Here is a 14,156-nt window from a genome sequence, read left to right as displayed (position 1 = left end):
CTTAGCCATCTGTATGTCCACTTCAAAGAAGTGTCTATTTAGGTCCTTTGCCCATTTTGTAATTGGATTGTTTCTCTTCCTTTTGTTAAGTTGTATGAATTCCTTATATATTTTGGATAGTAACCCTTTATCAGATGTATCATTGCCAAATATGTTCTCCCATACAGTGGCCTCCCTTTTCATTTTTTTTCTTTGAGCAATAAATAGTGTAATTTATTGAATAGTTTGCTAGTTATATTTTCCATCAGCCCAGGTATATTTTGAACAGTCTGCTCAGTGAATGTGACCTAATTTAATAGTCAGTTTATTAAAAACAACAACCTGGGCATAAAGGTTGCAAGAAACAGAAACAAAGGGAGAGTGAAGGGGTCAGTCCCTTTTCATTTTATTGATGGTTTCTTTTGCTATGCAAAAGCTTTTTATTTTTATTTTGATGTAGTCCCACTTGTTTATTTTCTTTTTTGTTTCTCTTGCTCTAGGAGATATATCTGCAAACATATTGCCGCCACAAGAAATATCTGAGATTTTGTTGCCTATGGTTTCTTCTAGAATTTTTATGGTTTCCTGACTTACATTTAAGTGTTTTATCCATTTTGAGTTTATTCTTGTGTATGGTGTAAATTGGTGGTTTAGTTTCATTTTTTGCATATATCTGTCCAATTTTCCCAAAACCATTTATTGAAGAGACTGTCTTGACTCCATTATATGCCCTTGCCTCCTTTTTCAAATATTAATTGAATGTAATGGTTTGGGTCTATTTCTGGGTTCTCTGTTTTGTTCCATTGATCTATATGCCTGTTCTTGTGCCAATACCAGGCTGTTTTGATTACAGTGGCTTTGTAGTATAACTTGATATTTGGTATTGTGATCCCTCCAACTTTGTTCTTCTTTCTCAAGATTGCTGTAGCTTTTCAGGGTCTTTTTGGAGTATTAGTTCAAATCTGTAAAATATGCTGTTGGTATTTTTATTTTTTTAAATAATATATTTTATTGATTTTTTACAAGAGAGGAAGGAGGAAGGGAGAGGGATAGAGAGTTAGAAACATCGATGAGAGAGAATCATCGATCGATCAGCTGCCTCCTGCACACCCCCTACTAGGGATGTGCCCACAGCCAAGGTACATATACTTGGCTGGAATCGAACCCGGGACCGTTCAGTTCGCAGGCTGACGCTCTATCCATTGAGCCAAACCGGTTAGGGCCTGTTGGTATTTTAATAGGGATTGCATTAAATCTATAGGTTGCTTTGGGTTAGTGTGGACATTTTAATTATATTAATTCTACCAATCCATGAGCATGGTATATGCTTCCACTTGTTTATATCTCTTCTGTCTCTTTTTACAACATTCTGTAGTTTTCCAAGTACAAGACTTTTACCTCCTTGGTTAAGTTTATTCCTAAGTATCTTATTTTTTTTTTTGTTTTTTGTTACAATGGTAAATGGGATTGTTTTTATAGTTTCTCTTTCTGAGAGTTCATTATTGGTATGTAAAAATGCCATCGATATCTGGGTGTTAATTTTGTATCTTGCTACATTACTGAATTAATTTATTAAATCTAGTAGATTTTGGTGGCATCTTTAACATTGATGTGTCTTCTATAAATAATGAGAGTTTTACTTCCTCCTTTCCAATTTGGATGCCTTTTATTTCTTCTTCTTATCTAATGACTATGGCCAGGACTTCCAGAACTATGTTGACTAAGAGTGGTGAAAGCAGTCATCTATATCTTCTTCCTCTTCTTAGGGGAAATGCTTATAGTTTTTGCCTATTCAGTATGATGTTTGCTGTAGGTTCGTTATATATGGCCTTTATTATGTTGTGGTGTGCTCCCTCTATTCCCACTTTGCTGAGAGTGGGTGTCAAAAATGGGTGTTGGATTTTGTCGAATGCTTTTTCTGCATCTATTGATATGATCATGTGAGTTTTGTCTTTCACTTTGTTTATGTGATGTATCACATTTATTGATTTGTGACTATTGAACCAGCCTTGCATTCCTGGAATAAATTCTACTTGGTCATGTGTATGATCTTTTTAATATACTAAAGGCCCAGCGTGCGAAATCGCATGAGACTCAGACCCGGCGTGCTGCAGGATCCAGTGTCAAGTCCCGCCAGCGCTGCAGGACCCAGCGTCAAGTCCCACCCATGCTGTGGGACCCATCAATGCACCTCCTGGTGACCGCTCTTTGGTTGTTATGTCTTTAAGACCACTGGGTTTTTATTATATAGATTGCTGGTTTCGATTTGGTAATACTTTGTTGAGGATTTTAGCATCTATGTTCATCAGGGATATTGGCCTATAATTCTCTTTCTTTATAGTGTCTTTATCTGGTTTTGGAATTAGGATAACATTGACCTCATGAAAAGAGCTTAAAAGTGTTTCTTCCTCTTGGATTTTTTTGAATAGTTTGAGAAGTATAGGTGTTAGTTTTCTTTGAATGTTCGGTAAAATGGGCCTGTGAAAACATCTGTACAGGGCTTTTGTTTGCTGGGAGGTTTTTGTTGTTTGTTGTTGTTGTTGTTGTTGTTTGTTTAATTATGCATGTGGTTTTTTGTTTTTGTTTTTTAATATATTTTATTGATTTTTTTTACAGAGAGGAAGGGAGAGAGATAGTTAGAAACATCGATGAGAGAGAAACATCAATCAGCTGCCTCCTGCACATCTCCTGGGGATGTGCCCACAACCCAGGTACATGCCCTTGACCGGGATCGAACCCAGGACCTTTCAGTCCGCAGGCCGACGCTCTATCCACTGAGCCAAACCGGTTTCAGCAATTATGCATGTGTTTTTTAAAATATATTTTATTGATTTGAGAGAGAGGGAGGGAGAGACAGAAACACCAATGATGAGAGAGAATCATTGATCAGCTGCCTCCTGCATGCCCCCCACTGGGGATCGAGCCCATAACTCAGGCATGTGCCCTTGATTGGAATCAAGCCCAGGACCCTTCAGTACACAGGCTGACGCTATCCACTGAACCAAACCAGCTGGTGCTGCTGGGAGTTTTTTTGATTATTGCTTCTATTTCCTCAGTTGTTATTGGCCTATTCAGGTTTTTTGATTCTTCCTGATTCACTTTTGGAAGATTGTATTTTTTTAGGAATTTGTCCATTTCATCCACATCATCCAGCTGGTTGGCATATAGTTATTCATAGTATTTTCTTACAATCCTTTGTATTTCTGTGGTGTCAGTTGTTACTTTACCACTTTTATTTCTGATTTTATTTATTTTGGACCTTCCTCAATCTTGTTTATCTTTTCAAAGAACCAGCTCTTGGTTTCATTGATCTTTTGTTTGTTTGTTTGTTTTGTTTTGTTTTTAGGCTCTATGTCATTTATTTCTGCTCTGGTCTTTATTCTTTCCGTCCTTCTACTTAACTGAGAGATTTTCTTGTTGTTCCCTTTCTAATTCTTTAAGTTAGGGTTAAATAATTTATTAATAATTTTTCCTGGTTTTTGAGGTAAGCTTGTAGTGCTCTGAACTTCCCTCTCGGGACTGCTTTCACTGTGACCCATAGATTTGGGGTTGTTGTGTGTTCATTTTCATTTGTTTACAGGAAGCTTGAACTCACTGGTAGCCCATTCATTGTTTAATAACATGCTATTTAATCTCCATGTGTTTGAATGTTTTTGAGTGTTTTTACTGTAGTTGATTTCTAATTTCAGGCCATTGTGATTCACGAAGGTGCTTGATATGATTTCAGTCTTCTTGAATCTCTAGAGACTTAGCTTGTGTCCTAGCATGTGGTCTATCTTTGAGAATGACCCATGTGCACTTGAGAAGAATGTATATTCTGCATCTTTGGGGTGAAATGTTCTTTAAATGTCAGTTAAATCCATCTGATCCAGTGTGTCATTTAGAGTCACTGTTTCCTTGTTGATTTTTTTTTTTTTTTCTGAAAGATCTATGCAGTGAAGTCTTTGAATTTGCTATTTCTTTTGTGTCCTGGTTTTCTGGGCCCTGAAATGGCACATCTTTGTTGATACTGATGCATATAACACATTGGAAGGAAATTAATTAGAAGAAATATTTTAATATCACTATTCACCCTTTCTCTATTAATAGAAGTGTCAACCAAATTCACAATCAACAGTGACAGATCAAAACACACGTGTGCGATTGGCGCCAGCGAGGGCTTTATATGTATCATGCATGCACAAGTTAATTTGGCCATTTATATATATAAAATAAACTTGCTTAATTAGACCTGCTTTCTGATTTAGCTAAACTTTTTCCAGCCCAGTGAAGCACCCCAACTTCTCTTTCAGTTAATTGTCAGCAACATAGCAGTAAATATCAACATGAACCAGATTTTTATTGTAGATCACGCAGGGAGAACAAAGGGTAAAATATTTAACTGCAGCAGTGTTTGACTATATTTTGCTCAGTGAGAAAACCTGAAGTCCTTTTCAAGGTCCACCATTTCTTACTTCTTTACAGTCAGGTCAAGTTTCTAAGCTTTCTAAATCTCCGTTTTCTGGCTAATGAAAAGAAAATAGGATTCCACCGAGTCTCCTATCTACCTATTCCAGGACTTCTGGGAGGATCAAATGAGATAAAGCATGGGAAAACGCTTCACAGACATTTGGTTAAAGTGTGAAATGTTTCCACCTGGCTATAAAGCTAGTCGGGTTCCTGGGCTGAAGAAACTGCAAGGAGGCTAGTTGCTAAGGAGAGGAAGCTGGGCGTTGCTATATGACATCATTACCTGGTGCCCACAGCCACTATTGCTGGGCTGGGCTGGGATGTGGGCCGCATTTTCCACCATGGGGCCTCAGCAGCGTTGGCTGCGATTTAGTGGGCTGTCACTCCGGGGTGGTTGCTTTGTGGGCACCAGGTTTGTAGTGCCCTTTATTGTTAAACTAGGAGCCTGCGGGAATCGGGCTGAAACTGGCACTTCGACATCCCCCAAGGGGTCCCGGATTGTGAGAGGCCACATAGGCCAGGCCCAGGGTCCCCACTGGCAGGGAGGCACTGCAGGAGGGCTCCAGGGCGTGTCCAGCCTGTCTCGCCCCATTCTGATCGGGCCTGGCCAGTCAGGAAGGGACTGTGGGAGGTTTCCAGGGCATGTCTGGCTCGTCTCGCCCAGTCCCGATCTGCCAGACTCCAGCAGCAAGCTAACCTACTGGTTAGATCATCTGCCCCCTGGTGGTCCGTTTTCATCATAGCGAATGGTCGAACGGTTGGAGGGACAATTCACATATTAGGCTTTTATATATATAGATGGCCTGCCGCTAGGGAGAGGAAGTTGAGCGTTGCTACATGACGTCATTACCCAGCACTCACAGCCACCATTTCCGGGCTGGGCTGGGCTGTGGGCCGCATTTTGTGCCATGGGTCTTGGCAGCATCGGCAGTGATTTGGTGGTCTGTTGCTCCAGGGTGGTGGTGGGGCCTGTGTCCCATTTGGGGGAAGCCGAGTGTTGCTTTGTCGACGCCAGGTTCATGCTGTTTCTCTGTAAATGGCAAGTGCACATCACAGCAGCTCCTGTGTTGAGCGTCTGCCCCCTGGTTGTCAGTGCACATCATAGCAGCCAGTCAGATGGTGGGAGGAACACTTAGCATATTAGCCTTTTATATATATACTAGAGGCCTGGTGCACAAAAATTGGTGCACTTGGGAGGGTCCCTCAGCCCGGCCTGTGCCCTCTCGCAGTCAGGGACCCCTCGGGGAATGACCACCTGCTGACTTAGGCCCGCTCCCCGGGGGGGGGGGGGGGGTTGGGCCTAAGCTGGCCGTCAGACATCCCTCTGGCAGACCAGGAGCCCTTGGAGGATGTCCACTTGCCAGCCGGGAGCAGGCCTAATTGCAGTCGGACATCCTTATCACTGCTGAGGAGGCAGGAGAGGCTCCCACCACCACTGCTGTACTGGTAGCCATCAGCCTGGCTTGTGGCTGAACAGAGCTCCCCCTGTGGGAGCACACTGACCACCAGGGGGCATCTCCTGCATTGAGCGTCTGCCCCCTGGTGGTCAGTGTGTGTCATAGTAACCAGTGATTCCCAATCACTCTGCTGTTAGGGTCAGTTTGCATATTACCCTTTTATTATATAGGATAGAGGCCTGGTGCATGGGTGGGGGCTGACTGGTTTGCCCTGAAGGATGTCCCGGATCCAGGTGGGGTTCCCACTGGGGTGCCTGGCCAGCCTGGATGAGGGGCTGATGGCTGTTTGCAGGCTAGTCACACCCACTTCAGGGTGGGGGTCCCCACTGGGGTGCCTGGCCAGCCTGGGTGAGGGGCTGATGGCTGTTTGCAGGCTGGTCACACCCACTTCAGGTTGGGGGTCCCCACTGGGGTGCTTGGCCAGCCTGGGTGAGGGGCTGAGGGCCGTTTTCAGGCTGGCCAAGCCCCCCAGGCGACGGAAGCTCCCAGCCTCTCCTTTTTTCTTTTCTTCTTTTTTTTATTCTGGGATTTATTTACCTTCTATAATTGAAACTTTGTAGCCTTGAAAGGAGCTCAGAGCTGGCCTGGGCAGGCGGGAGGGAAGCTTGGCTTCCTCCATCACCAGGGGCAACCCAGCCTCCTACTCACTCCAGCTCCGTGGCCACGGCCGGCTGAAAGCAGGTATCTGGGGTTTATTTTTCTGCTATCATTGAAACTTTGTTGCTTTGAGTGGAGCTCAGAGGCAGGCCACAGCAGGCAGGAAGCTTGGCTTCCTCCATCATTGGGGCAACCAAGCCTCCTGCTTGCTCCAGCTCTTGGCTGCTGGCCACCATCTTGGTTGGGCTAATTTGCATATAGTCACTCTGATTGGCTGGTGGGCATGGCTTAAGGCGTAGTGAAGGTACGGTCAATTTGCGTGTTTGTCTTTTATTAGTGTAGACGCTAGAAGCCCGGTGCACAAAATTTGTGTGAGGGGTGGGGTCCCCTCAGCCTAGCCTGCACCCTCTCCAATCCGGGACCCCTTGGATCCTGAGGATCAGGCCTAAACTGGCAGTCAGACATCCCTCTCACAATCCTGGGCCGCTGGCTCCTAACTGCTCACCTGCCTGCCTGCCTGATTGCCCCTAACTGCCCCCCCCCTGCCAGCCTGATCACCCCTAATTGCCTCTGCCTGCCGTCCTGGTTGCCCCTAACTGCCCCCTCCCCCCCCCCCCCCCGCTGGCCTGGTCACCCCTTAGTGCCCCCCCCCCCCCCGCCGGCCTATTTGTCCCCAACTGCCCCCCTCTTCTGGCCTGGTCGCTCCTAACTTCCCCCCTCCCCCCCACCAGCCTGGTTGTCCCTTACTGCCCCTCCTGCCGGCCTGGTTGCCCCACGCAGCCTGCTGTTCAGTCATTTGGTCGTCCCCCACTAAGCCCCTGCCAGCCTGGTTGCCCCATGCAGCCTGCTGTTTGGTCATTACTGTTACTGTGACAGTGTCCCAGACAATTTGCATATTCATCTATTATTAGTATAGACTAGAGGCCTGATGCACAAAATTCATTCAAGGGGCTCAGCCCTCACAGCCCTGGCTTCGTCTGGAAGGTCGTCTGGAAGGACATCTGGAATGTCGTCTGGCTGTCTGGTCTAATTAGCATATTACTCTTATTATTACAGATAGACTTCAGGAGTATCGGCTGCTGCCCTAACCGGTTTGACTCAGTGGAGAGAGCATCGGCCTGCGGACTCAAGGGTCCCAGGTTCGATTCCAGTCAAGGGCATGTACCTTGGTTGCGGGCACATCCCCAGTAGGGAGTGTGCAGGAGGCAGCTGATTGATGTTTTTCTCTCATCGATGTTTCTAACTCTCTCTCCCTCTCCCTTCCTCTCTGTAAAAAATCAATAAGAAGTATTTTTTAAAAAAGAGTATCAGCTGCTGCAGACTTTGGCCTTTTAAAACCAACTACTTCCAGTGACTGTGAGTCTCTCTAACCGTTATAGAGTTCTCTTTATTTAGGGTGAATAAAATGTTCAAGATTCTTCTGAGTAGTCTAAAGCAAGCACTAGGTTATTTTCCATATACTCTTTCCCTGCGGTATGATTATTGGGTCACATTCAACCAATATAGGCAGAAAATGACAAATTCTTTGAGAAAACAAGTTGCTAATTGAAATTTTTTACAAAGAGGAGGGTAAGTGGAAGAGAGGACAAGGAAGAAGTGGGGAGTAGATGGGGTGAACAAGTCATCCTGCCTTGAAATTGAATAATGGGACCAGAGGATCAGGAGGGTTAGGTCATGTTTGTTCCCCTTCTGGGGAAGGATAAGGGGTTTGCTTGCAAGAAAAACCTCACTGCCAGGACAGCTTTTCTCCCACTTTGGGACAAGCATGTTCTCTTCTAATGTGGTTCATAGGTTGCTATTACGTACTCTATGCTGGCCTTTTCTTGGTAGTACCTAATGTATCTTACTGGATTTGGTCTTTTTGGTCAAAGCTTCACAAACCCTGCTCTGTGGTAACCTGATCAAGCTGTTTCTCAGTTTCCCATCTACTGCCTGAGCCTCTGGGGCTGCATAGCATGTCTCATTCTCAGATGAGGCAGATGGGTCAGGGAAGGTCAGTCTAAAAGTCCTGGCTTTCACAAAATTCTGGATTGAGTACACGCATTTGTGAACCTGATTTCCTGTAATCACTGCCCTTTTCTCTCCACACCTCCTTTTGAACTGCAGACTCTGGCTTGGTTGTCCCAAGTGTTTCCTATGAGCTACATAAAAAGCTGTTGTCTGTGGCTGAAAAGCATGGGTTGACTCTGGAGCGGAGACTGGAGATGACAGGCGTGTGCGCCAGTCAGATGGCACTGACTCTACTTGGAGGACCCAACAGGTAAATGCCTCTAGATTGGCGGGGGATGAGTGTGGGTTGATGCTGCTCTCTTGGGCCCCACCACAGAGCCTCACACAAGAGGCATTCATAGATAGTTGCTGCTTGTCTAATAGGAATGCCTTTATGAAGTAACTTTCCTGAATGCTAGAGGTTTTTGTTTGTTTCTCTAATCCCTCTCTTGTGAGTCCTCATTTTTCTCCCAGCAAGCCACACTTTGACTTTCTTTCCTGATAAGAGCTGGCTTTGAGAATGATGCTGACTACCAGAGGCCTGCCTTCTAAGAACCTTCAGAGATCCAGCCTTTGGCACTTGTCATTCAAAGGGGCTGGGGTACAAATCAATCCTGAGTTTCATACCTGAGAACTTCCAAAACCACCCTGACAGTTGGGTGAGAGAGCTGGAATTTGTTATCTTTGCACCTATCATTTTGGTTTATGTATCAGGAGCAGTGCTTAATTTTATTTGTGGACATTTACTGATACAATGTACTAGCCTTGTGCTAGGACTAGGGATACAGAGAAGGAGAAAACACTGCTTCTGCCCTCTAGTAGCTTAATGGGGCCCCCAAAAAGTACTATGCTGTGGTAGAGGAAAAAGATTCTCCAGCAAGCCACCTTTTTTCCTACTCCAGGAAGAAGCCAATCACCCTTCCTAGAGCAGGGCATCCAAGCTGAGCCCTGCAGAGGAAGGGCCATTTAACAGGGACAGCAGGGAGGGAGAAAAGTTGTCTAGATCTATGGAGTAGCATGTGCCAAGAGCAGAGAGAATTGAGAGACCATGAAAGGTGAGGGGAGCTGTAAGTCATTAAGTATGGCTGGAAAATAGGGCTTGGTGCGACTGAGCAGTAGGGAGCTGCTGAAGGAATTTTAGTAGGGATGTGACATGAATAGTCTTGGGTTTTACAAAGATGACTTTGGCTGAGTAGATTAAGTGGAGGCAAGACTGGAGACATTGAGACCAGTTAGCAAACTGTAACAGAAAACGGAGCCAGGGGCTAAATGATAGTGGCCTCAACCAGGGAAGTAGAGATCAGAGAAGGGGAGATAGGTGGGGGATTTTTTTTTTTTTTTTTCGGATAAAATCAACAGGGCAGGGCCATTGAATGGATGTGGGAGGTGATGGAAAGTGGAGAGTCTGTAGTCACTGAACTTTAAGCTTTCCAACATGGATATCTTGTTGGATGGTGATAACATTCACTGTGATAGGGAATGTGAGAAGAGCAAGTTTGGAGGAGATGGTGGATCTTGTTTTGGATAGGTTAGGTTTGAGAGGGCTGTGAAATAGCCAAACAGACTATTAGCAGTCTGGATCTGTGGTTTAAAAGACAGCCTGAGCAAAAGATAGAGATCTGGAGGTCATCAGCTCATAAATGGTATAGAATAGAGGAGGTCCTATAAGGAGAGTATAAAGGATGGGCTTAGGGTGGAATTCTGGGAAACATCAGCACCAAAGGCATAGTTAGGTGAGGAGCCTTCCAAAATGGCTGAAAGAGAGTTAAGAAAACTAAGAGGATAGTGCTTCAGAACCCAAGAAATAGTGTTTGAAGAATAAAGGAATGGTCAACATTGGTACTGCTGAGATATCAAGCAAAATTAGAGTTGAGAAGTGTCTGCTGGATTTGTGTCCTCAATAAAGAGGACAGTGGCAACCTTGTGGGAGAAAGGTGTCTAAAATGAACCAATCTGGACGTGATTGCTCTTCCACTCACCTTGTCCTATAGGTGTGTTTATTCCTCCTTGTCCTTGATTTAGGCTTGTTTCTCTATCGTGTTGGATTTCTGGCCTCTCCTGTGCAGCAAAGAGGCAACAGAGACCCTGTTCCTCACCCCCACCTACACACACACACACACACCTGTCCCCAAGGAAGGAAATAGTGCAAGCTACCCTCTGATGGAGTACCAGGCCCTTGGTTCTCGTGACTGCCACACCTTCCCCAAAGTGGCCACTGGGGCAGCTCCTGGAATAAGTTCTTCCTAGGAATATTTGAGGCCATTAAGTGGCTTCCCAGAAATAGTAGTTATACTCTCAAGCCAGCTTCTTGGAGCTGGCTGTCCTTGTGCCTATCTGAACTCTCAGAAGGACTGTCTCCTGTCCTTTGCAGCATTTGCTGGTTTTCCTTTGAGAAAGATTACCACTTAGTAAGCATTTTCATGTATGTCAAGGACCATGTATTTTTCGTTGTTGTTGTTGTTGTTAATCCTCACCCAAGGATATTTTTCCATTGATTTTTAGAGAGAGTAGAAGGGGGTGGGGGAGAGACAGAGAAACATTGATGTGAGGGAGACACATCGATTGGTTGTCTCCTGCACGTACCCAACCAAGGCCAGGATGGAGCCTACAACTGAGGTACATGCCCTTGACCAAAATTGAACCTGGGACCCTTCAGTCCATGGGCCGATACTCTATCCACTGAGCCAAACCGGCTAGAACGACTTTTTCACTGTGCTTTCACAACAGCAGTGAATTGGATACTCATAACTTCACCTCAAAGGTAAATAGTAGTCTAGAGTTCTAAGATGAGCTAGCTAAGGCTCAGAGAGCTAGAGCCAAAAGACTTGCCCATGTGACCCTGCTCATACATGGAGCCAGGTGTCCAATATAGATAGATCTGTTTCCAGTGCCTGTGCTCTGCTCCCTACTATTGTGTGTGTTGGTACCATGGTCTGCTTTGAGTCCTCTGATGGGGGATGCCTCTGTGAGAGGGAGAGTCCATTTAGGAAAAAGACATAGGTGAGTCATATGCCAGAACTATGCAGTGCCTGTCTGAAGATGCAAATATAGTAGAAGAAATGAATGGTATTCCCCCAAATTTATTTGGAGGGTAGGGATTTCCTCTTTGGTTTGACAGCACTGTCAACTTCCTCCCTTTGGGAGACCAGTAAGTAACTGTCACTGCTCCACCCCATGCAGGGACCTAAGCCTGTTTCTGTACATTCCCCCTACCTTCCTGCCCTGGGGGCAGACTGTACTGCCTTTGGGTTGGGCACAGCTCCAGGGCTAATCCTCCAACCTTACCTGTGGCTTCTCTGAGACCTGAGAGGAAACTGAAAGTGATGTCATCAAGAAGTGGGTGTCCAAGTCAATTGCCAGCCTAGGAGGCTGGAAAGCCCCTAGCTTGCTGCCTCCTCTATGACCAGTACTATGATAGTGCCAACATCTAGGAGCACTTTTTGTGTGTTGGGCTCTGTTCTCAAAACTGATCCACACAGCATCCTATGAAGTTGGTCCTATTAGTATCTACAAAGTTGCCCTTATTAATGCTTACTGGAAGCTCAGTAGAGAGAACGTGGACTGGTAACCGATTTAGAACTATCCGTCTGGTGCTTACTGTGAGTTTCTTAGAAGCTGAGCCAGAGTAATCCTGGAAAAGGTGAGCCTTGAGCTGGATCTCAAAGAAAAGGTGGGCTTTCTGGGCAGGGAACACAGTTTGAGCAGAATCAAGAAAGAGCTTTACGAGTGCAGGAGAGAATGATGAGACCAGACTTACTGCAGTGGGGCAGGCATGTTGGGGAAGAAAAGTAAAGAAGGCTGCTGAGGTTAAGCAGATTTTGGACCTAATAGGTTCACACTGTGAGAACAGTAAATGTTCTTGGTAAGAAAACAGTGTTCTATGGAACAAGATCTGGATGAACTACCTAGTGAGAAGATCCAGCAGATGAAGTGACTGACACTGGGGTATGGAACATGCTGTAGACCTCTGCAACCTGGGAGCATCAGGAACTCTGAGAGCAACAGGTGCCAAGGTACTCGCTTGGTTTAGGGTGCAAGGGATTGCCAGGTCTGCAATTGAGAATGCGTCTTTACTTCTGTTCCAGGTTGAATCCCAAAAATGTTCACCAGAGGCCTACAGTAGCTTTGCTATGTGGGCCGCATGTGAAGGGGGCTCAGGGTATCAGCTGTGGAAGGCACCTAGCCAACCATGATGTCCAGGTGATCCTCTTCCTGCCCAACTTTGTCAAGATGCTCGAGTCCATCACCAATGAGTTGTCTCTCTTCAGCAAGACCCAAGGCCAACAAGTGTCTAGTCTCAAAGGTGAGCACTTGCACAAGGCTGGGCTGAGGCTGCCTCCCTCCTCAGTAGTTTGATGGTCTGGTTGTACTGCCCAGTGGCGACAGGTGGAAAAACACCATGTGTATAGGCTGCTCTGCCTGTTGTAAGGAGTCATAGTACAAATGGGAACTACTTTGGTGTTGACTTGCCTACTTCCCATCCCTTTACCCTCCTTGTCCCAAACTCAGATAGAGAGCTGTTGATCCATTTGTTCATTTCAAAAATATTAATGGAGCAGGCACTGTTCCTGACAGTAGGGATAAGGCAATAGTTCTTGTGTTTTGTTTTTCTTAAATCCATGCTTCCATGGAGCTTAACATTCTGGTTAGGACAGATGAATAAGTAACATTTTTTGTAGTATTTTGGAAACAAATAAAGCAGAGAAGAGAGTGTTGGGTAAGGAGTAACAGACGTAGATATTCCCACGTCAGGTCGACAAGAGCCTATGGATGGATCACTGTAGGGGTTTGAACTTTTACTAGGGTGAGATAGAAAGTCACTGGAGGAATAAATAGAAGAAAGGTATAATCCAGCTCACGGTCCACATCAAAATTAACTAAATCACAGAACAACTGTCATTCAGAATCACCTGAAATCTGGCTGAATGGAGGTCCTACAACCAGGGAATTAAAGAAAGTACATTGAGATTGGTAGGAGGGGTGGAGGCATGGAATAGTGTAGTCCAACACCCAGGTGTGGCATGTTTTTAACCAGGAGGGATATGTTGGCCACAGAGGCCCTCCCGTGTGGAGCAAGGGGTCCCAGCCCCACACCAGACCACTCCGCCCAGGATACCAGTCCTGGGAAGAGAAGTCTCTATAACTTCAGGCTGTAAAAACCAGCAGGAATTGTGGCTGAGTGACACGGAGGCTGCTGGAATCCCAGGCAGTTCCTCTTAAAGGGCTGGTGCACAAACTTAGACTCATTCCCTCTTGAGCTCCAGTGCTGGGGCAGCAGCTTGAAAGAATCCAGGGACATACGGGGAGGAACTAAATTGTGTGGCAGCTTTCTTCCAGACAGAAGTGCTGGCAGAGGCCATTGTTCCTTTGCTGAGACCTACCTTCCCACCACAGTGCCAAAGGCATCACCATATCTGAGTCTCCATCAACCTGGCCCATACTGTTCATCCCACCCATTCCCTGCGACCCTGCCTCACCCAAACTGTTTGCAGTGGCTTTTCCATATGAATGGGTTGTCCTGGCTCAGGCTTCAGACTTTTCTAAAATTAAATAAGCAGCAGCTGGCCTCAGTGTGCCCCATACCTCTCAATCATTGGCTCCAGGCCTGGCACTAGCAGCAGCCTGCCTTGCTTCACAGCTGGGTCTCGCCTGCGCACTTCCTAGCCCAATACAAAATACCAGCCA

The 14,156-nt window shown here is 45.7% G+C and overlaps 1 protein-coding gene across 3 annotated transcripts in view; it reads left to right on the top strand.

Annotated features, from left to right (window-relative positions):
• The window catches only part of EDC3 (enhancer of mRNA decapping 3), a 121,466-nt gene that overhangs the window by 100,269 nt on the left and 7,041 nt on the right, over positions 1–14,156 (top strand). For all 3 annotated transcript variants that reach the window (XM_036348821.1, XM_036348806.1, XM_036348814.1), the window contains 2 exons: positions 8,589–8,742; positions 12,557–12,774. In XM_036348821.1, the coding sequence (XP_036204714.1) occupies positions 8,589–8,742; positions 12,557–12,774 (372 nt within the window). The remainder of the gene's footprint in view (positions 1–8,588; positions 8,743–12,556; positions 12,775–14,156) is intronic.

Source organism: Myotis myotis, unplaced genomic scaffold, assembly GCF_014108235.1.
Source record: "Myotis myotis isolate mMyoMyo1 unplaced genomic scaffold, mMyoMyo1.p scaffold_m19_p_1, whole genome shotgun sequence".
NCBI lineage: Eukaryota > Metazoa > Chordata > Mammalia > Chiroptera > Vespertilionidae > Myotis > Myotis myotis.
The sequence above is the reverse complement of the archived record's forward strand: the minus strand, read 5'-3'. Positions and strand labels throughout refer to the sequence as shown.